Consider the following 23,464-nt stretch of genomic DNA (forward strand, 5'->3'; position numbering starts at 1 on the left):
TATATATATATTCATCAGTTTTCAAAACTAATTTGCCCACTTAAAATATTCAACCCTTCCCATACATTTACTTAAGTCATAGAATTGAGAATGGCAATAAAGAAAGCCTTTAGAAGTATCACTATATGAACATTATGGTAAATTCTGAGAAAGTATGCTTTGTCCAACTTATTTTATTTTATATACTTGGCCTAATTTTTCATCAAATATTTACATATATATATATATATATATGTAACTGACCTAATTTGTATAACTGATGTAGCTCATTCAAACAATACTGTGGAGTCCTCACGGCACTCAGTACCATCCTTTATCTCCATTAACTCATAATCCTCACAATAATCTATGATACTATATATTCTCCCATTCTTTGGATAGTTAATGGAGGCAAGAAAAGATGATGTAATTTGTTCAGCTGGTGAATGGTGAAGCCAAAATTCAAACCCTAGAAGACTGACTCCAGCGACTATATACTCAAACCCCTCACTAAGCTGCCAGCAAGTGAAAGAATTCAAACTAGGATTTAGTGCCTTCCTTCCTCAGGGCAGGACTTCCCTCATAGCTCAGTAAAGAATCTGCCTGCAATGCAGGAGACCCAAGTTAGATTCCTGGGATGGGAAGATTCTCTAGAGAAGGAAATGGCAACCCACTCCAGTATACTCGCCTGGAGAATCCCATGGACAGAGAAGCCTAGCAGGCTACAGTCCATGGGATCACAAGAATCAGACACGAACTCAATCGGACATGAACATCCAGCATGCAGGGCAGAGGTGGAGGTGCGGTCATCGACCACCCCGCCTGGGAAGTGTTTCATTTCTCTCTTGGCCTATTAGCCTGAGAATGATGCTAATCTTTATTGCCAAGATGTGACCTATCTGCACAGAAAGAATGATAATTACCCAGGCAGGAAGGCCCCTCCAAGCTAAGGATTCCTAAGTCACCATTAAGAGTGTAATGATATTAGATCACCAGTTGCAGAGGGAGTCTGCAGGTTAATGGCTGTTCTATAAACAGCTGTTTACCAGATTACCATATCATTATAATGCCCACCTAAAATCTTGACTATTCAGGTGTGTATTCACCCAACATCATACACTGAGCTGAAATATGTACAAATAAAAGCAATAATAATAAAAGCATATTATAGAAAATAATTGAGGAAATGAATGACCACTTTTATCATTCATCGAACAGTGCCTCTTTTAAGAAAATATATGGGTCACAAGAATAATCTGATCTGTCTCCTTCAGTTTCATAATTATGTGAAATTTTAGTACACTTAATCAAATTTTACCTTGTAGAAATTAATTTTGCTTTCTATTAGATTTTCCATAAGCATTAAAGCTACTGTATTTCTTTGTAATGTTTCCAACAATTGCCCTGTCAAATCATTTCCAAGTGATTCAAATGTTCTGATATTTTATTTTCCTTCATTCTAGTGGCCCTCCTCCTGCTTCTGACCTGTGACTGTGGGGCAGGTCCTATTGGGGGAGTGACCGGTGGATTTGTCCCAGTGCCGGATGGTTCAGAAGGAACAATTCACCCATGGGGAATCGAAGGTGCCCAACCTGAAGACAAGGTGATGATCCACTTTGTAAAACATTTACTTCACTCATACAGAGCAAATTCGATTTACATACTAGATAGAAAAGGGGGTAATGGGGTATAAAAAATAAGACTCCTGACCATCAAAGACCTATGAGAGTCAGTGCTGAAGTGAATGGAGCCTTTTAAGATCTTAGCTCTTCAGATGTCAAATCATAAAAATGGTTACTCCTGCAAGAATTTGAAATTCTTGTAATGTCCCCATTTAAAAGGGAGCATATTTCACATATATTGGTGAAATCTGGTTAATTTTCAAATATATTTTTTGCATATTGTTTGTAGGAAATCACAAATATCTGTGTGCCACCTATAACTGCCAATGGAGTTGATTTCATGGAAAATTCTGGTAAGTGAACATCAAATTTATTTTTGAAAGGAACAATGGGTTAAATAAGAAATATTAAAAACTAAGAAATGTTCTAAATTCTTTTCTTAATAATTTGTGCACATACTGAGAGATGTTACCACTGAAACAGGGTTTCAGTGAATTGGTTTACTGTTAGTATAGCAGTCAATTTTGTGACCTAGTTCTGACTTCAGTAAGTTCATTGTCTACTGATGTCACCATTTTTACTGGCAGAAGATTTGTTATACTTCCCCAAACTTCAGTAAACTGAAGTATAGCTCTCTGATAGTTGATTACTAATTTTTTAATAAGTTAAGGATTTTACATATATAGAAAAATGTAAAGGAAAATATAAAACACACTATGAACCCACCATCCAACTCTGCCTGTTAACACTGGTAATATTTGCAGTTAAAGTGTCATGTGTGCCTATCCTAGATCTTGCTGCCCTTCTTTCTTCCCCAGAACAGGAACCTGATTTCAATTCAAATAACCAATTCCTGTATTTAATCATGGGCTTCCCTGGTGGCTCTGTGGTAAAGAATCCGCTTGCCAATGCAGGAGTTGAGGGTTTGATCCCTGGGTCAGGAAGATCCCCTACAGAAGGAAATGACAACCCACTCAGTATTCTTGCCTGGAAAATCCTATGGACAGAGGAGCCTAGTGGGCTACAGTCCACGGGATTGCAAAAGAATTGGACACAACCGAGCAACTAAACAACAACAATAATATATTTAATCATAATGGGACAAGGATCGCTTGTGTTGTCATATAGGTGAAATTATTTATTTCTGTAGTTTACCAAACGACTATTTCATTCATCTTATCTCAGTGCCACACTAAGGTATAAACTAGAACACCAAGCATGCTAAGTTGCTTCAGTCGAACCCAGATCCCCCATGTCTCCTGCATTGGCAGGCACATTCCTTATCACTAGCACTACCTGGGAAGCCTATAGAACAATAAGATCTAATGCCTAATATTCAAACTGTTCTTAATTTCATGCTTAGCAATAAATTGTTTTTAAATGTCCAGCCTGAAACATCTACATAAGATCGCCCCCAAAATATATCTGTCTTTATCAGTTACCTTAATCCTTATTTGCTTCTCCCATACAATTACATCACAAAAACAATATTTTGAATTCTCTAGGAAAAATAGCTTTCCATGAAAACGCATTGTAAAGGTAACAGGCAGAATAGTCACAGCTCATTAAATTTTCATTAGGCATTAAGACACCTAATTAGCATTTGCTAATTTGCATGATTACATTATGTATGTTTCCTCTTTGGTTTCCATATTGAGCCAATATGACAGCTAAATTACAACTTCTTTTTTCTTGAAAACAAGCATCGCATTAGCAGCTTTCTATGGCTGTGCACTGAATATTTCATTCATACTTTTCCATTTCTGGCTGTTGTCACTGGAAATTTTATTTTTTTAATTGGTAAGTTTTCAGAGCTATTTCATCTGTTAATACCCTCTGTTACCCCCTCACCTCCCCTGTTACTCTCACATTACAGACTGTGGGGTGTTCTCACCTTGAGTCATAAAACCATATTTTCTCCCACAAGCTGGCTTTACTCGGCAGGTGCTCTCAGATATCAAAGATCAGTAAAAACCAAAACAAAACAAATCACAGCATGAGATGTCACAGCACTTTCTCCCCTGTTTTTAGAAGTTTGTACGAATACATATGCTGGAGGGACGGTGGTAGAAGGAGCGTCGGGAATGGAACTGACCACCAAGCTTGGAGCAGCTGCAGGATCTGGGGGAGCCGCGGGGTTCGCAGCAACCACTGGTCTGAGCAACTTTTCCGTGGGGCAGTCCGGGACGATGAGAACAAGGCATTCCACGGGAGGAACCAACAAGGACTTTGGGGAAGGGGCAATAAACATGAAATTCCTGGACTCCTACTTTTCTCAGGTAATCTGGTGGAAAACGCTGTGGCTTTGTTATCTTGTTTACATTAGAGATCTTTCTACCTGACTGTACTTCAGTTGCACAGTTTGGTTCTTTTGCAGCTTGGTAAGACAAGAAAAAAGAGGTAAAGGCTCCTGTTAAAATAACAAGGATAACCTAAGGTGGCTGCCAAAATCCAGCTACTAGTCAAAAGAAAGAAGGGATGGGTAGACACAAAATGAGAGAATATGGCACCTCCTTCCTCCCACTGGGAGGAAGCAAAACCCTTTGCTTTTCGATCAGCGGCATCCTCTTTAGACATACAAAGCAGTTATTTCTCATTTCCTGTACCATGAAGTATGTCAGAATACATCAGCATACATTTTTCCAAGAGGGTTATAGTATTCTTCACATTGTCAAGGAGTCCATGTCCAAAAATGTTGAAGAAACATTAATGACCCAAACATAAAAGGGGAAACAAGGATGTGGTCCAAGATGAGGTGAAGTGTCAGGAAGCAGAGAATCTACAAAGGGACTTGTAAAGTAATTAGCCTCCAACTAATAAAAATAAATGAAAAAAAATTTTTTTTAAATAAATAAAAGTTAAAAAAAAAAAAAAGGGACAGGGATGCAAGGACAGAGAGGACATTGAGAGGCAGGTAGCTTGCCTCCTGGTTGGTGCATCACCAGAACGGATCTCACCTACAGCTGCGCTATCAGAGCCCTAAGTGATGGCATTTGGCCTGGTGGCCACGCAGATGAAGGCTGACACAGTGTTTGAGGACAGACTGACAGGAAGGATCAGACTCCCAGGTAGGGATCAGACTCTCACGAGGGTTACGGTGTCTGGGTCAAGGCCCCAGGCTGGTGAGAGCTGCCTCAGATGGTGAGGATGCCTGCACCCTGCCCCACACAATGACCCAAACACACACAGGGACCCTCACAGAGGGCCCAGCAAATAACCTCCAGGCTCCGTACACATTTGCTCTGTATGGCTAAGTCCATGTCAATGCAAGTCTTAAAACTCAAGAGTTCAAATATGAGCCTACAACAGACTCAAGTTGGAACGAATGTCAATTGCATCATTCTCCAAACACAGATAACTTCTGTAACAAGATTGCTGGTATGGAGTATGCCCTCACTTCTATTGTTGTTGTTGCTGTTCAGCCGATAAGTCGTATTTGACTCTTTGGGACCCCGTGAATTGCAGCACGCCAGGCTTCCCTGTCCATCACTATCTCCCTGATTTTGCTCAAACTCATGTCCATTGAGTCAGTGATGCCATCCAACCATCTCATCCTCTGTCGCCCCCTTCTCCTGCCCTCAATCTTTCCCAGCATCAGAGTTTTTTCCAGTGAGTTGGTTTTTGCATCATGTGGTCAAAGAGCACAGCATCAGCCCTTCCAGTGAATATCCAGGGTTGATTTCCTTTAGGATTGACTGGTTTGATCTCCTTGCTGTGCAAGGGACTCTCAAGAGTCTTCTCCAGCACTGCAATTCAAAAGCATCAATTCTTTGGCTGCTCAGCCTTCCTTACTGTCCAACTCTCACATCCGTACATGACTTCGATGGATTACCTCAATCACATAGTCACGATCAAATGTTGAGTTCTACGAAAGGTATCACATCCTTCCCCCGAGTGTCTCTTATAGTTCATTTTCTCCTCTTCTCTCCACCTTTAGAAAGCATTTGCCTGTGCAGACGAAGACGATGGCCAGGAAGCAAATGACTGCTTGCTGATCTATGATAATGAAGGAATCGATGCCCCCAGTTCTCCCGTCGGCTCCCTGGGTTGTTGCAGTTTTATTGCTGACGATTTTGACGAGAGCTTCTTGGACTCACTTGGCCCCAAATTTAAAAAGCTGGCCGAGATAAGCCTCGGGATGGATGATGAAACCAAAAGCTCTCAGCTGCATGCCAAAGACAGCAGTTCTAGGGTTGACGCCTGTGGCCAACACGTTCAAGTCCAGCAGTCAGAGTCTGTTAGGTACCAGACTTTGTCAGGCAGCCAGGGAGCATCTGCACTGTCTGCTTCCAGCTCTGTCCTCCAGCCCGCCGTTCCCATCGCTGACCCTTTGCAGCATGGTAGCTATCTGGTAACGGAGACTTACTCAGCTTCTTCTGGTTCCCTTGTGCAACCTCCCGCTGCTGTTTTTGATCCACTTCTCACGCAAAATGTGATAGTGACGGAAAGAGTGATTTGTCCGATTCCTAGTATTACTGGCAACCTACATGGTCCTACAGAGCTACGAGGATCAGGCAGTAAGATCTTTACAGAAGATCCTTGTTCCCGTCTGATATAAGCAGAGTGAACTGGAATTACATACTGGCCAAATACAGATACTTGAACCAAATTATTCAAAATAGCACAGCAAATCTCACAGTATTGGTCTGATTTGGCACTTATTTGCTACTCTTTCATAAACTGGTCATGATTACAGTCTAAATTGTCTAGTTTATGTCCCCACACTGGATGTGTGGTCACTCTTACTTCTCAAATTCAAGTCCTAGTAGATCTTAAATGTTTTCCGAAATATCTTAAGATCATATTCAGTGGGAAATTTTCCTAATAATTTTTAAACTTCAAATGCAGTGTGTTTTAGTGGATTAAGGACTTGGAGTCAAGACCCCCAGTTCTTGAATTTTTCACCTTTGCTTACATCATTAGTAATGATGTAAGAATCATAAAGTCTTTGCTAAAGCATTTTGAACTGCTTGGGAAAAAGAAAATAGTTGCATTTAAACTTCTGCCATCTTCTTGGTGTTGGGAGACCCTAGGGACATCTTTTGCTCAAGCTAAGGGTACTGGTTTACACATTAAATCTGCTGCATCTATATTCCTCATACTCTCACAATAAGACAGTTTTGAAATAGAAGTATCATAGGAAATTTAGGAAAGTTCAGTATGGTGTAAATATTTTTGTGTTTTTTTAAATCACCTTGAAAGGATCTACCTAAAGAAAATATTTTACATTAAGCCCCTCCCTACACTTCTCAATAACAGCAATCCTGTGTTAATAGTCTTTGAAAATTACTCTCTATTTTTTAAATGTTAGGAGGTAGATATAACTTACATATGACGTGTAGTGATATTTATCATGTTAACAATGTCTATAGACTTCCTAGGAATACAAAATACGGCTTGTCTCACAAGGAAAAGAGGCCTCTGACTAGAGTAACACATAGTGAAATTTGTGAATGTGTATTATATGCCGTGTTTCAGGTCAAAAAGGGATATAGAAAGAGATTATGAGTAACTTAATTTTATTAAGCCTCACTCCTTTTAAATGAAGCTGCTACCACAATTTAATCCTTGAGTAAAACCATGTTAGGTTAGTGATGGCTTAGAATATGTCATTTCACGTGTGTTACCCTGATGACAATGTAGTTCTTCAAATCATTTCTGATAATTCAAGGTCCTCATCCTTTAGCCCATAGACAGCACCCTACCTCTCATTAACATTATTGTCTTAGCCGAGTCTCTACAAGGTCACTGTTTGGCTCTATTATCTCTAATTGTATATAAAATACTCTTTTCTGGTTTTTGCCATATTTCAAATCTATATTTGTTTTCAGATGAAAGACAAAGTATAAAGTGTTTGTGTTTTAACCCAGAAGGGGGCACTCCTGAGGATTCCTGGTGGGGAAGAGACCCCCTAAAATGTCCTTACATCTAGAATTCTTCCCTCTCCCTGGTGTCCTGACTACCAGGAAGCCCAAGAAGCACAGGCAATCTCTTCCTCCAAGACAAGGTTGCTATAGCAACAAGGTCTGCAGGGTGCCCACTTGAGGCGAGAGGAACTAGACCCTTTGGAGCAGTCTTGCAGTTCCTGAGGAAGTTGCCTGGCTATTACCTCTGGGGCCTATTCTCAACAGAAGCTTGCTCTGGGGTCTAGAACACACAGAGTTGACTTGTGACTCTGTTTATGGGTGAGAATTAGACTAATAATCAGAATAACCCTTGTTCCAAGTTCAGAAGTGTTCTCAGGATCCTCAAGGTATTCTAATATTTCCTCTTAAAATCCAACTCATGAAATGAGAATTTTGCTGCACTGCCAAACTGCAGAGGAAACTATGCCACAGTAGTAAAGTCAAATAAGGGGGAAAGTGAAATTAGAGAAGTTTTGAAAGAAAAGTAGATCACTCTTATCTAAGAGGACCTGTAATTTTAATCTGCCATGTAAAATTAAATTCAAAGCAAAAATGTATCTGTATTTTTTCACTAAAAATAAAAAATGTTTTAAGCAGAAAAACTCTTTAAAAACTATCTTGTTACTTGATGTATTATAAATTTTAAACAGTATATATTAAAACTTATAGAGTGGTAACATTGTTATAATAAAACTGTTTGGCAACAAATTTATGAGTTCTTCCTTAACCATTTAGCAAAAACTGAACTACTCTCTGCAGTTAATAACTGTTAAGAAATATGATGTAAGAAAGTGATTGCATGTGTATTTTTATCAGTATTTTTCCCTTTTTTTTTTTAAAGCTGACACTTTTTCTGAATCCTCCCCAACAGGAAGTACATGGGGACTTGGGATCTCTTCTTCAGGTGGAAATAGATGTTGGATGAGGTCAGGGCAGATTTTTATTAACTGGATGATTTAACTCATTTATGATCTATTGGGTAATTTGGAATGGTCTCTCAGGCGAAAATGTTGACACCCTATGAAGACTCAAGAGAGAAAAGGTGGAGGAGAAGGTAAGGTTTCTAGCCTAACATGATGACAAAAATGTAAGATGACATTGGTGACAGCCATCAGCCCTTGCAGTGAGTCTGTCTGCCCGTAAATGTGTGAGGTGGCTCAGTGGCAAAGGATCTGCCTGCCAAGCAGGAGACACAGGTTTGATCCCCGGGTTGGGAAGATCCCTGGAAAAGGAAATGGCAACCCACTCCAGTAATCTCACCTGGAAAATCCCACGGACAGAGGAGCTTGGCAGGTTACAGTCCACGGGGTCACAAAAGATCAGAAACAATTTAGTAACTGAACAACAACAACAAATGTCTGTTATTTTTGTCTTCCTTTGAAGGGATACCACAAAACAAGTCCCTTCAGAGCCTCACATCTTGGTTTCGCTGACCCTCCTCATTCTTAAATACAGACAATTCAACTTGGACCTGGGGTAAGGTAAGCAGAAAGTGGATTCCAGTGAATGTTGAGTGAAGAAAAGTGGATGGCTTAACTCAGATGTCCTAGATCAATCCCAGGAAAATGAAAACCACGCAGGTAAATTCCAAAAATATCACCAGTTCCTCTTATTCCTAGAAGGTGAAGGAATAAAAACAGCAAGATCAGTTTCTCCTCTCTAATTTTCAAAAGTCAAGTAAGGTGTAAATGAATACATTCAACTGACTAGCTTCGATGTAACTGGTGATTAAGAAACAACTAGCAATTAAGTAAAAGTTAAGGATCTTTCCTTCCTGTTATTGGCAATCCAGTATTTTCCCAACTGCTTTACCTGAGTCTACAAGAGTAATTGTGAATCAGAGATCACATGATTTAGTGCTTGCTCAACAACATAGTCTAAGACCTTTTTTTTACGTAAGGGGGATATTTGATGAGAAAAGAAGGTAATCATTTAAATTTCAGGTGCCAGAAACAACACATCTTCCACAAAGAATACTGAGATTCCTTCTGTTTTGCCTGATCCAGAGTTCACCATGATCCCCTCCAAGACAAGACACAGACCATTCCACAGGTTGGTGTCTTTGCTTTCTTTTTCTTTTATATATTGCCTTTTTTTTTTAAAACAAATGCAAAACAAACAAATCTAAGTACAGTGCAGGTATAATTAAAACTCAACATAATGATGGTCTAAATGCAAAAGGATGCAGTTACCAAAAAAGGAAGAATGACACTTTTGAGGTCTACCAGACAGCCAAGAGAGTTATATTCTAATTTATCTCTTATGGTAACTTTGAGATTACAGCCACAAAAACAGAAACTCAGAGAATCAAAGTAACTTCCTTAAGACCATAGAATAAGTGACACAAATGTAAAAGCTGGTCTATATCATTCAGCAATATTAATACTCATTAGTTTCTGAGAATAATCTGTTTATTTTCAGATCTAAGGCTTTAAGTAGAACATGAAAAATGGGAAAGAAAACAATGAAAATTGTAAAATAAAAAGATCATAAATCCAAATATAATTCTAAAGATTAAAGAAGCAGTACAATGTTGGCATATATATATTATGACTGAAAGATACAGACAGAGAAATAAAAATGTAGGGACAGATGAAAGAATGCACACACTTGATTTGCCCCTATTTTGAAGACTATGTGAGTTTATTTTTCAGGTCACAGTAAGCAGCTTTCCTCTACATTTAATAACAGAAACAAGCTACCTGGAGGTCACAGAACCTCTTTCCCAGTAAACTCCTTAAAAATTACTTTGATAACACACTTTAACAGAAGAGGTAATGTGACCTGCATCTACATATAAAAATAACTTTATATGTTAAACTTTTTATTTGATATTTATGTCTATTGCAAAATTATTATAATAGGTCTAGTTAACATCCTTCACCATACAAAAAAATCTTTTCCCTGTGATAAGGACTTTTAAGGTTTACTCTTTTAGCAACTTTTAAATATGCATTTCAGTGCTGCTAACTATATGACCCTGCTGTACCTTACATCCCCAGAAGTTATTTATTTTATAGCTAGAGGTTTGTACCTTTTGATTCCACCCATTTTGCCCATCTCCCAACCACTTCACCTCTGGCAATCACCAGTCTGTTCTCTGTATCTGTGAACTTAGTTTTTGTTTTATTTTTTTTAAATAATAACTTTAAATGAGTCCTTCCACGTCAGTGTTTCCATGATTTGTGGGAAACAACACATTTTTAACAACTACAGCAAATATTTTACTACTTAAAGCCAATTCTACTTATATCTTTATTCCCATGAAGGATATGGGACCACCTTATTTTTAATTTTATGCCTCAGGATATCCCTGATGTTTTATGTGGGCTGAATTTGTCACTATTAAGTTAGCAAGCAATAAATTTTGTATAAAAACAGAGCATCGAATTATGATAAAAGCAAAATGTTGATACCGAATAAGTATGTCCTCATTTCTGCAGAAGGTAGAGGAAATATTTATATTCTTTCATAATCAAAAGAGGATTGCAAAGAACTTTCTTAATTATAAAGCAGTACAGAATCAGGTAATCCTGGATTTATGTAAATGGCATAATGATATGGTTTATGCTCCTGCAAGGAGGCATTGTTACTAAACCAAAATTGGGTATTTAAACACAAAATGTGAGATTAACTAAGTCATGCCTTCCAAGTCCTACTCACTAGTACTGATTGTTATGGTCCTAACTACAAGGAGAAACATACATACATACACACACATATACACATGCACCACAAGCACATGCATTTGCCACCAGTAACCATGTAGCTTGGTATAGCTGAAGCAGTGTCTTTCATTCTTAGACCCATGGACCAAATACTAATGTTTAGTGGTGCTGCAGACACAAAGTTTTTTCCATACAAGGAATCTGCTCTCTAGATGCATAATTAAAAAGAAAAGAATCACCCAGATTTTCCACCTAAATTTCTTTCAGTAAGACACAATGAAGCGGCCTTGTTTGACCAAACGTTTATCTTTTTTTAACTAATCTTAATTATGCTTATCCAGGGAGGACACCCACAACTTTTGATTAGTAAAAACATGTGTAATAGGAAATGAAGATAGTAGTCAATGGGTACAAAGTTTCAGTTGTTGTACCAGGTGAATAAGTTCTACAGACTAATGTGTAGCATAAAGCTTTTTTTTTTTTTTTAGCATAAAGCTTATAGTTAACAACTCTGTATTGTATACTTAAAATTTTCTTAAGAGGGTAAGTCTTATGTTAAGTATTCTTGTCACATGCACAAAGTAACAGTAATAAAAAGAGTGTAGGAGGAAACTTTTGAAGGTGATACATAAGTTTATGGTATAGATTATGATAATGGTTTCATGGTTTATACTTATCCCAAACTCGTCAAGTTGTATATATTAAATATTAAAACTTTTTTGTATGTCAAAAATTTTTAATATACAATAAACCCTAAGTCCAACATCTTTTGACAATATTTTTCTGTATCTTCCCTTTCCTCTAAGTTGTTATAAACTGCTATGGATTCTTCCTCAGAAGATATTTATGGCTGCTAGTGGTTGAAATCTAAGCTGATTTTCTAACTAGCCACTTTTTCTGTACACACTTTCATGGGCCCTCTTTGTGTTGGTCTTTGAATATTCTTTCAAATTGCAAACTAACAACAAAGGCATATGCTGTCAGGATGACATAAGACCTTCTATTCTAGGAATCAAAGATTCTCCCAGGCCTCCAAAACAAGCCAATGCATGCTATTACCATTTTGCCAACCTTGGTTAGAGAAGGATGTCTCCACTGAAAGAACAAGCCGGGAGATGTTGTTGAATATTTTGATAGGAAACTATGAGTTGTCAAGCAAAGAAAATCTGCTAGTGGTGAAAAATCAAAACTTATTAGGAAGGTCTAAGAAAAAAATTTAAAATTTCATTCCATCTAGTCAATCAATAGATGGAACATATACTTTAATAATTAACAAAAGATAAATTTAAAATGTTTTTGTTTTGTTTTCAATTGTGTGTTTAAGTTAATGGTTAAGACTTCAGGTTTTGGAGACAAACTACTTGAGTTTAAATCAGAGCTTCATCACTTACTAGCTGTGTGTCTTTGGCAAGTTACTTCAACTTTTCATACCTCTCTGGACTACTCTTATGGAGATAGTAACCATCCCTACTTCATGAAATTTCTGTCAAGAAGTAATAAGAATGTACTTAGGTCCAGTGGCTAAGACTCCACATTCCCAATGCAGGGGGCCTGGGTTCGATCACCAGTCAGGGAAATAGATCCCCTATACCACAAACACACACACACAAAACACAGAACGCCCTTAGGACATGTTAATAGAAGTACTCATGGAGATCTGACATAAAAGAATCTTTTTTCAATCTTCAAAATGAACTAAACTCAGAAAGTTATGAGGTTGACAACAAAACCACTGAAACCAAACAAACTCAAAACTTCTAGATTACCTGATCCAAAATCCTGTTTTACAGATGCTCAAACAGGCTGAAAAGTAATCTGTTGATCAAAGGTAGAATTAGGAACTAACTAAGCCAATTCTCTTCCTGTGACTCCAAACTGCAGGTGCACGATTTCTTTTTTGCTAATCTTTCACTTTAGCCACAGAGCCTGTCCTGTATACCCTACATGGCACTAGAAATCCCTCTGAATACACAAGCAAATAGAGATGAATTCATTCATATCAAATTGTGATCTTGTAGCCAAACTGATGAGAATCACCAGATTATTGGAATTTTTCAGCTGGGCCTCCTTAGAAAAGGACAGAATGGAAGGCTTTTTTTCCCATAAGAGTTCTAACTATGTCATTTCCATCAAGTAGAACAGGGCAGCCAGGTAGCTTTAGGTGGGAAAAAAAAAAGTAGTTATTCTTGAAAATCAGCAATCAGCATAAAAAGAATGCTGCTACTGACCCAACCTCCAGTAGGAGACATGTGAGGAGATGCTGGTAGCATAGTAATTACTGGATGAAGAAAATGACCTCACTTTACAGTTTTACAGGATTTATGGAGCCAGGCGAAAAGGAATTTTATTTACAAAAGCCAGTTGACTCAATATAAAATAGAAGGAAGTTAAATTGTTTTTACCTTTGCATATTTTATTACCTTATTTCCAGAATATAATATGGGAGATTGTGAAGGACAGGGAAGCCTGGCGTGCTGCAGTTCATGGGGTCACAAAGAGTCAGATACAACAATAAGGGTTTTCATAATTCTTCCTATTTCCTTTAAAATGTGATCATAACTAGTTAATAAAGTTTTTAATTGTTTTAAAAATTAATTCACAGCAAAGTATAAATCACAGAAAATGCTTTGTTCTCCTCCTTGGAGTATGTATCTTAAATATCTGCTGACTTAGAAAACAAAATGAAATTTCATTTCAGGTCAGGAGGTGGAGTGTTTCCTGCAGGGACATTTACCTTCCAAATCACATATGTGGGCATCTACCTGTCCATTAGGACCACCCAGGGCAAACCCAAGACTCAGGTTTCATATTCTGACCAACTGACCTAATGCATCATCTCTAGAAATAAAAGTAAATAAAATGTTCCTTAGAAATCCCATCATCTTTTTATTCCTGAAAGCCTTAGAATAAAAATCTTCCTCTGTTTTTTTTCCTGTATGTATTTAGTTTTAGATGGCTTATTCACACTTCTAGAGGGAAAATCGCAGGTATAAAGAACAGTAAATCATACTCTGTGGACTTGAGATTCTAATTACTGAAATCTCAAGGTCCAAACAATGGAAACTCACAACCACACTTTATGAATCATAAAACAACTCTCCACATGAGCTCTCATTTCAATGTTCTAATCCTAAAGTTAAGAAAGAAGTACAAGGATACACTCTCTTCTTCTTTCATACTCACAGAAGAATTAGTCACAAGAAGTCTTTATTGGCTGACTTACCTTTATTGTAGCTGATTCTGCATGAAATGGGCGTGACTCTCTCTCCAAAGGTATGACTCATTCAGATACTGTTTCAGTAGAAATTAAGAGAAGTTCACCTAAAATAATATGTTAAAGTAAATTAGCAGACAATTGCCTTGTAAAATAAAAGGTCTGCTTTCAAGGGCATACAGTAATGTTCATAATAAATATTATGGTTTTTAAAAAAATCTTTAACCACAAATGTTCTCAGACAAGCTAGTAAGGGTTACTGTGGTCATTTAAAATATCAGGAGCAAATTCTTTACTATTGCCTTTTTTGTAACTAAATTTTGCTTAACTGGTTTGATAATGTTTGAACACATTTCTATCTAATAAAATCTCTAAATGGGAGTAGAGAAGGTAATAAAACTCAAACTAAATGAGTCACATCTAACTCCCTGCAACCCCACGGACTGTAGCCTACGAGGGTCCATGGAATTCTCCAGGCAAGAATACTGGAGTGGGTAGCCATTCCCTTCTCCAGGGGATCTTCCCAACCCAGGATTCGAACCTGGATCTCCTGCATTGCAGGTAGATTCTTTATCATCTGAGCCACCAGGGAAGTCTGAAACTCAAACCAAGTCCACTGCAAAAACAAAACAAAACAAAAAACTGTACAGTTCAAGCAGAACAGCTTTAAGAACACTTTTCTAAAATGCTCAGGCACCAGGGACATTTTTATTTTCTTCTGTTATGATAGCTAAAGGACTGCTCCAACTTTCCAATTCCCTGGGCACATATAGATGTGAGTTAATTAAGTTATTATTTATCATATTAAGAAACTTTCAGTTATATTTGTTATAAAGTTACTGCATAAAAACAATTTGCACTCATAATATCAAATCTGGGATTCAAGAATAACAATATCCTAACTTATGCTCTGCAGAGCAGTGGTTCCCAATATTCTGTGTAACGTGTGACAAATGACCTTCACAAGGTCACACCCTCCCTTGGATAAGTTCACCCTCGGGCACCGTTTGCCTCCCCCACTGGAATCAAGCCTCCTTTTCCACTTGAGGGGATGTCAAAAATGTAAGTAAATAACATCATTACTAAATAACTTTAAATGTGCTCTAATCATTTTATAACAAGTAAATCAATCACAGATTTCAGAACTTGATACTTAACAAGTCACACCAACATGGTTAGTTCGGAAAGTAAATCAAAATGAGTTAATTTCTCTAAATCCTTGCTTTCTCTTTAACATGGAAATTGTTTATTTTTGAAATTCTGCTCTCTGCTATTTATAATCATCCATTGGACTGCTTTGAACAGATCTTCAAAGCCAGTATTTTACATCCACCTTTTCCAAAGCCATTATATCACTTCCTTCTCATCTTTTCTTGATATGCAAGAATGTTACTTGTCCACCTGTGAATGACTGAAGTAACTGCTGAGAAACCAGTATTCTTTTCTGTCTCCTGAGGGGTTTTTTTTTTGGTAGGTCTTCCTTCGGAGGCTCATCAGTCACACTTGGGTCAACACGTCTGACACTCTCAGTAAACACTCCTATACTGCCCATAAGCCCTACAGCTCGCATCTCACAGGCGATGGACACCACTTCAGTGCTGCTATTAACAACCAAACTCTCCCCCCTTCTTCCCAGCCACTTCCCTTATCTTTCCAAGAATTCTTATAAACAAACCCTAAGGTGAAATCAAAACTAGAGATTTATTCTGAGATTTTTTCAGAAAACATAGGTGAGGAGATAAAATCAACATTCCCAAGTGCCAGCTCTGGAAATGAATGCTAGCTTTGTTCATCTCCAGAGGGAAAAGGGATTCTCCATGCGGTTTATGGTTTTGCACTTTGTCCCCCCTGTAAGGAAGGGAGTCTCGCAGAAGAGGAAGAACACAGAAACACTCTCCACTGGCCTCTGGACTCCTCCAACTTGACATGGCTCAAGAAGCCTTAGCAAGCTTGTCCGGGCTAACTTTGCATGGTAGGGGGAGGTTGTCCATGGTACTGGAGACCTTCCAGTACACCCCCACTTCAGTTTGGTGAGATTTACATCCTTCCAGGAATATTAGTCTCTCTTCATTTTACACGTACACTGTCTCACACACACACACACACACACACACACACACACACACATACTTTCTTCCAAAATAACCTTGAAAATATATTTGCTATTCTTCCATTCACACATTCAACTAGAATAAACCGAAGACTTATAATTGATCAAGCACTGTTTAAGTAATCTAAGTTTTGTGTGCATTAGTCACTCAGTCATGTCTGACTCTGCGATCCCATGGACTGTAGCCCACCAGGCTCCTAGGTCTATGGAATTCTCCAGGCAAGAATACTGGGGTGGGTGGCCATTCCCTTCTCCAGGGGATATTCCCCACCTGGGAATCGAAACCAGGTCTCTTGCATTGCAGGCAGATTCTTTACCATCTGGAGCACCAGAACCATCAGTTCAGTTCAGTTCAGTTCAGTTCGCTCAGTCGTGTCCGACTCTTTGCAACCCCATGGAATGCAGCATGCCAGGCCTCCCTGTCCATCACCAACTCCCAGAGTTCACTCAAAAGTCATATCCGTTGAGTTGGTGGTGCCATCCAACCATCCCATCTATTTGGCTGTGCTGGGTCTTAGTTGCAGCATGTGGGCTCTGTTTCCCAACCAGGGACCGAACCCAGGCCTCCTGCATTGGGAGTAACGAGTCTTAGCCACTGGACCACCAGGGAAGTCCCCACCAGAATCCATAGCAGTTCACAGATAAAGACCTCAGCCTTCAGGAAGTTTACATTCTAATGAACGGTGACAGGTAATAAATAAGTAAATGCACAGCCTTTTAAGTTGCAATGTGCAAAGAAGAAAAATAAAGTAAGAAAGGTGGGTGGGGAGCTTTGGGGGTGGGAGTTTTATTATAATTTTTATACGAGTAGCCAAAGAATATGTCACTGAGAAACGAATATTTGAGAAGTGAAGAGCGAGGGAGTAACCCTTGTATGTGGCTGGAACAGAACCTTCTCGAGAAAAGGAACAGAGAGGACAAGGGCTCTCAGGTGGAGCTTGCCTGGTGTGACTGTGGTGTCAGGCTATGATGTAAATGATTGAGAAGGATCAGCATGCCACCCTCCCAGGAATATGCACAGAGCAGTCAAGGGAGCCTTCAGCTAAGGGATGTCAGATCTTAGGAGGGCGAGGCATTCTAATGGGCCATCAAGACCTTGCCAAGGTTTTCTAGACAACCCCTGTTTTAGACACACCTCAATTTAGGACTACTATAGTCTCATCACCTTGTAAAACTAGTGTGTGATGTATTTCGAAAAAAAATCTCTTATGATGTTGGTTTAGCACTCTACTTAGACCCCAAAACAGACAACTTTGTTTTCTCTGCTGAGTCAAGTCTTCATTTTGCCACTGTTGTGTCTTCCTCTAATTCTCTGGTCCACAAACACCGCTGACAATTTCCTGAAGTCATTCCAGTTCAGAACTTTGCATGCAAGGAGTCAGTCCTCATCTACTGACTCACAGGAGGAGCCTGCGGTGAACAGCTCAGCTACAGCCCATGACTCACCACCTGCGGCTCTCTATCTCTCGGGCGGGGTGTGGCGTCTGTGGCTGTGTTCTCAGGGCTGACTGCTGCTGCCATACACAGTGGTGACTGTTCACGAAGGACATGCTGGTTTCTCTACAGTAGACCATGGGGCTTGCAGCCTGCTGGGCTTTGATTATTACTCTGCAAGTCCCAGCTCAGAAAAGCAGCAAAGCTTTTTCCCACCCTGTTATTAAGAGATCATCCCCCACCTGCAAGTCACCCAGTTCTCCCCTCTCACTGCCTAAGGTTCTTGGTTCAGCTAAGCCATGAAAATTTCAATACCCAGACACCTAATGTCTGTGATGTCACTCCTGCTTTGGCTTCTGGGGAAAAGGACCATACTCCTTCTCCAGGATTAAGCGGGTGGACAATCCCTTGCCATTTCTCCACCCCCAGCTAACACATTCTCTTCTCAACCTGTGCCTGAACTCCTTCAGCTTTGCTCTGTCCAAACCCCTCCTGCCACACTCAACCCTGGAGACACCACATCCGACACTTACACTTCTATCAATCAGGCCACTCTGAAACTCTGACTCACACCCACCATCTGCCATTCCTCTCCTGCTCCTCGACTGTAGTATCCTTGGGGGAAACACACAAACGTCCACCAACACACCTGCATGTATGTCTGCATGCCTGTATGCATGTGCATAGCTCCCCTCCACACAATCCCAGACCATTTTCTGGCCAGATCCACTATTAATACACCCAGAGTGGATATATTCAAATACCTGCCCCTATAATGCTCTTTTTTCACTTGTAATTAATCCCTTCCATGTGAACTTGGTTCAACAACTCTTTATTGATCATCTTATATGTGCTGGATACGGAAGTCTGGGCCCACTACGGATATGATATAGCCTCTGCTCTTAAAGAAGTAACCATCTTGGGGAAGAAAAGGCATCACAGCAGCAGACATCAATGAATTAACCATACATCACAGTGTGATGCTGTGATGCACATTGTGTGAATCATCTTGAACAGAGCCACAGAGAATGAAAGTACAATAATTGCAGAAAAGACAACAAGAAGAATTGAGAATGACTTTCAGGTGCCCACCTTGAATGGTCAAGTTGACCAAGCACAGGAGGAAGTAGCAAGCTTGAGCTGGAGAGGTGTAGAGGGATGGGGAAATCTTTTTTATCAGTATGCTGTTTGAGACAGACAGTATGCTGTTTGTCAGTATTCTGTGAGGGCTTCCCTGGTGGTTCTGCTGGTAAAGAATCTGCTTGCAATGGGTGAGACTTGGGTTCGATCCCTGGGTTGGGAAGATACCCTGGAGAATGGCATGACAACCCACTCTGGTATTCTTGCCTGGAGAATTCCATGGACTGTGTAGTCCATAGAGTCGCAAAGAGTTAGACATGAATGAGCGACTTTCACAAAGTTAGGATGATAGTTTGAGATCCCTATGAGACATCCAAATGATAATGTCCCATGTTTGAAGCTCAGGAGAGAAGGCTGTGAAGGATTTGCACAATGGGAATGGCTACAGAGTCAGGCTGGGTACCAAGTAAGAAAAGATGGAAAGGAAAGAACTCAAGAGGCGTAAGCATTTAGCAGGTAGGCAAAGAATAAGAAATGTATTGAGAAACAACAGCCAAGAGAAAGAAAATTAGGCAACTTTTTCTGCCTCCTAAATCGACCTGTAGTTGTATTCTCATTTCAAACTACTTGCGAGACTTTTCTCATGGGACACTGCTCTAATATCTCAAATTCAATTTTGTCAATGTGATAAAAAAAAATTTTTTTTTTTTTTTTTTTTCAGATAAATCTGAAACTCTTGACTCTTCACGAATCCCCGACTCTTCACCAGCAGCATTTATGCTTTGAGTGACTTTATCCTGACTGGTGTCATGTCTCCTTTACAATTATTCATCCTTTAAGAACCAGCTCACCACACCACTCCACCTCAACCTCACCAACCAAAGCGTGAGTTCACTACTCCCTTCCCTCTGTTTGCTTCATACCAAGCAAAGAGTTCTACCACTGCATCGATAAGTTTATGTTAATTATAGCTACACTATTTCATAAGCGTCTATTTTTGTTTCTTGGATTACTTATTGGTATTGCCAATAAAATGCAAATTAAATGCTTGGCAAACAAACTCAGTGTTGAATAAATGAAGAAACAAATGAGTATAACTAAACCAGAAAACAATCTCCTCCTTTTTTCACCTTTCTTACTTTATTTACCTAGATGCATATCATAAATTTTCCCTGTATCCAAGTAACCTTTTTTTTTAACTGAAGTACAGTTGATGTGTTATATAAGTTACAGGTATACCCTACAGTGATTCATAATTTTTAAAGGCTATGCTCCATTTATAGCTATTACAAAATATTGGCTATATTCCCTGTTACACATACCCTTTATTAATCAATGTCACATGAGTAAGCCTCCCAGCCATGATAACCAATTCTTATGTTGGAACAGCCACACATTTCTGTTCTTTGCTTCTAAGGCATGTTGTAGGATAGCACCAGATTCAGCATGTACCTCTTAGACGTTAATTCTAATACATACACTCGTTGGGATTTTCAATGGAATTAAATAATCAATCATCTATCAAACCATTAGCCATTTATATCATGATGATTTATAAAGTGATTTTTTTTAATGCTGGAGTGGGTGGGGAGTAAGGAAGAGGTGATGGTAGAAAGGGGACATGTTAATTTTTGTTGGTCTTTATGAAGTCTTTTTTTTAAATAACATTTTTGTTTTAGATAATACTAAGAGATGATTCTAATAAGCTAATCACCTATGTGTACATGTGAGACAAAATATGCTGGGAAATATAACACAGACATTTTGAATATATATAAATGTTAAAGCCAATTATTTGCACAAGGTACAGTTTTTAACTGATGTATTGCAAGTATGTCTTAAGAAAATTAAGTCTTAAGAAAAGTATATTTACCATAACGTTCAACTAGTTTAGAGGAAGAAAAACCTGCAAGTAATCTTTCACATCTTGTTAATTCATTTTAAAGCCATCAGCACGTCATTGGTAATGGCATCTGATGTTGTACAAAGAGATTTTTGAAATAGATTGACTCTCATGCCAGCAGAAAGAAGTCAGGAGTGAGAGAATGAGCTGTGTATGATCTAACTTCCAAGTGCCTTCAGCTCACTGAGTCATAGGTTTCAGTCATAGGTTTTTAAAGAGGAGCTAATTCAAGAATGTCATCCAGCGGCACTGGATTGTACATCTTCTCTCAAAGCCTTGCAATACATGTCTCACAGAGGAACATTATCCTTAAATTGCCTTTGACAGCCTCCAGCGGAGAGTAAATAATCCAAGAGAAATACAATTGGCATTAGCTTTTCTCATTCTGGAAGCTACAATTATCTTCATTACTGAACAGAGATCAAATTCTAGATAATGAGGCATAAATACTTGCCTATAGGACTCATTTGCAAGAGCACTCATTTTGGGTAGGGCTTATGTATAGTTTCCAGGGATGATATGAGAGTGTTTTGGTCAAGTCTGCCTTGTTTAATTAGGAATCCTCCCAGCAATGAGGGGGAATGAGAATTATCACGAAGGTTACCATCCACAGTAATTCAAAGAAAAAGGTGTGGAAACTAGAAGACATTCTTCCCTCCTGACTCAACGACGTGACCAGTATTTATTGAGAGGCTATCATGGTTCTCGGCACTGTTCTAGGCACTGCAAACAGAGTGAAAAATTAAGCAGACACTCCTAGACATTCAGTCCTCTGTTTAGCTGACAGTTAAGTAACACTATCAGAAAAGTTACCGGCCAGTTAATCCCTAAACAAAGAAAGTAAAAGGTGGTTCTCAGCTCAAAGAGGGAGTGGTCCTCCGCAGTTGAGGAAGAAAGGGATTAAGGCCATTGTACTGGATCTTGAAAAGTGGCAAGAGGAGAAAAGGAGAAAGAAAGTAGGAGACCCTGGGCAAAGAGAGAGGGAGGCACATTTAATCACAAAGGGAACTCTGCCTTGTCGATCAGCTTTGATGCCAAACATCTCTTTCTAGTAGCAAATCAACCCTTTATACTATTACAGGCTCTTCCAATAGGTCAGTGTCAATAATTAGCCTTTCTTATAAATCTCCTAATCTGGTGCTTATTCCAGAGCTTCTATTTTTCAAGAAGACTTTTCAACTTAATATTTACGCTTGCAAAAGTAATCGTACTATCACTCTTAGTTGAACCCGGTGCGTTAGGCGCTAGACACTATAGAATGCATCATAAAGATTTTTCTGATTTAATCTTCATAGCAGCCCTGTTTGCTGGTGGTCGAGTAGCCAAGTCGTGTGGGCTGTAGCCCACCAGGGTCCTCTGTCCATGAAATTTCCCAGGTAAGAATGCTGGAGTGGGTTGCCATTTCCTTCTCCAGGCAGATCTTCCCGAACCAGGGCTCAAACCCAGGGCTCCTGCATTGCAGGCAGATTCTTTACCGACTGAGCTATGAGGGTAGTCCCCTCTATGCAGTGGGTGGTATCTATTCTCCAGGTCACACAGCTAAATAACTATGGGCTAGAGGATTCTGACCCCTAGTGACGCTTTGTCATTTTGTAAATATAGGGAAGAGTGTGTCTTTCCCTAAACCCTTCTAGACTTTTCTCCCAGTCGAGGTTAGTTAACAAGGGGTAAGGAAAAAAAAAAAAAAAAAAGCCGTTCCTTGGGATCCTTTGTGATTCTTCTATTAACTGTTTCTCCCTGAGTCAGACACGCGGCAAACCTGTGGGAAGGGGCCGTGGGAAGGACGTGAGACGCCTTCACGGAGACCACCCCTGGAATCCGGCTCCAGAACCTTCGCTCCCGGGGAGCTGGCCCCGGCCAGCAGGCCGCGCGGAGGACGCAGGGAGGACACGGGTCCGCGCGTCGCTCGTCCTTCTCCTCGGCGCCACCTGGGCCCCGCTCGCGGCCACCCAGCGCACGGTCCCCGCGGCGGCCCCGGGCGTAGAGAGCCGGCCGCCCCGGGCGGAGAGGGGCTCGGGCAGGGAGGCGGCGGGGCGGGGCCGGCCGCTCGGAGTCCCCAGCCCGGGGCCGTCACGGCTCCAGGTGCGCGTGCGGCGGGGGGCGGGCGTCCCCCGGGCACCTCCCTCCTCCGCGCCATTCCCACCCCGGCCCGAGCCGCTCGGCCTGGCTCCGGGCTCCATTTTCTCGCGGAGGCCACACCTGGAGCCGCCCTCTGGGCAGGGCCGTGCGGGCGCCGCCTGGGAGGGGACCCTCGGGGCGGGGGCGCCAGGGAGGGGCCGGCGCGCGCGCGCGCGGGGACTGGGAGCCGGCGGCGGAGGCGCGATGGCGCGGGGCGCGGAGGGCGCGCTGCTGCTTCTCCTGGTAAGTGCGTGGAGCCGGCGGCACGGAGCCCCGGGCTGGTCGGGGCGGCGGCGGGCTCCCGACCCGCGCCTCGACCTGCCCGCTTCCGCCGGGGGAGGGCCGGCCCGCCCGGAGATCCCTCTTTGTGCCCGGAGGTGGGAGAGGGCCGGACAGGCGCCGGCGAGCGGGGACCCTGCGGCTCCGCTGG

At 40.5% G+C, this 23,464-nt stretch overlaps 3 protein-coding genes across 3 annotated transcripts in view; 2 read left to right on the forward strand and 1 right to left on the reverse strand.

The window, feature by feature from the left end:
• The window catches only part of DSG3 (desmoglein 3), a 32,356-nt gene extending 24,141 nt beyond the window's left edge, over positions 1 to 8,215 (forward strand). Inside the window, exons 13-16 of the mRNA XM_020902014.2 lie at positions 1,443 to 1,582; positions 1,891 to 1,954; positions 3,633 to 3,880; positions 5,539 to 8,215. Coding sequence (XP_020757673.2) covers positions 1,443 to 1,582; positions 1,891 to 1,954; positions 3,633 to 3,880; positions 5,539 to 6,159 — 1,073 coding nt within the window. The 3' untranslated portion in view covers positions 6,160 to 8,215. The remainder of the gene's footprint in view (positions 1 to 1,442; positions 1,583 to 1,890; positions 1,955 to 3,632; positions 3,881 to 5,538) is intronic.
• A 621-nt stretch (positions 8,216 to 8,836) lies between these two features.
• Positions 8,837 to 23,195, reverse strand: LOC110142699 (uncharacterized). The gene is made up of 4 exons (XM_070452784.1): positions 22,676 to 23,195; positions 14,931 to 15,005; positions 14,399 to 14,496; positions 8,837 to 9,122 (listed from the first exon to the last, which is right to left on the reverse strand). Exons 1-3 carry the CDS (start codon positions 23,051 to 23,053, stop codon positions 14,482 to 14,484), a joined length of 468 nt encoding a protein of 155 aa, XP_070308885.1. The 5' UTR covers positions 23,054 to 23,195; the 3' UTR covers positions 8,837 to 9,122; positions 14,399 to 14,481.
• Positions 23,195 to 23,464, forward strand: part of DSG2 (desmoglein 2) — a 52,648-nt gene continuing 52,378 nt past the window's right edge. Inside the window, exon 1 of the mRNA XM_020902011.2 lies at positions 23,195 to 23,277. Coding sequence (XP_020757670.2) covers positions 23,239 to 23,277 — 39 coding nt within the window. The 5' untranslated portion in view covers positions 23,195 to 23,238. The remainder of the gene's footprint in view (positions 23,278 to 23,464) is intronic.

Source organism: Odocoileus virginianus, chromosome 22, assembly GCF_023699985.2.
Source record: "Odocoileus virginianus isolate 20LAN1187 ecotype Illinois chromosome 22, Ovbor_1.2, whole genome shotgun sequence".
In the NCBI taxonomy this organism is placed as follows: Eukaryota; Metazoa; Chordata; class Mammalia; order Artiodactyla; family Cervidae; genus Odocoileus; species Odocoileus virginianus.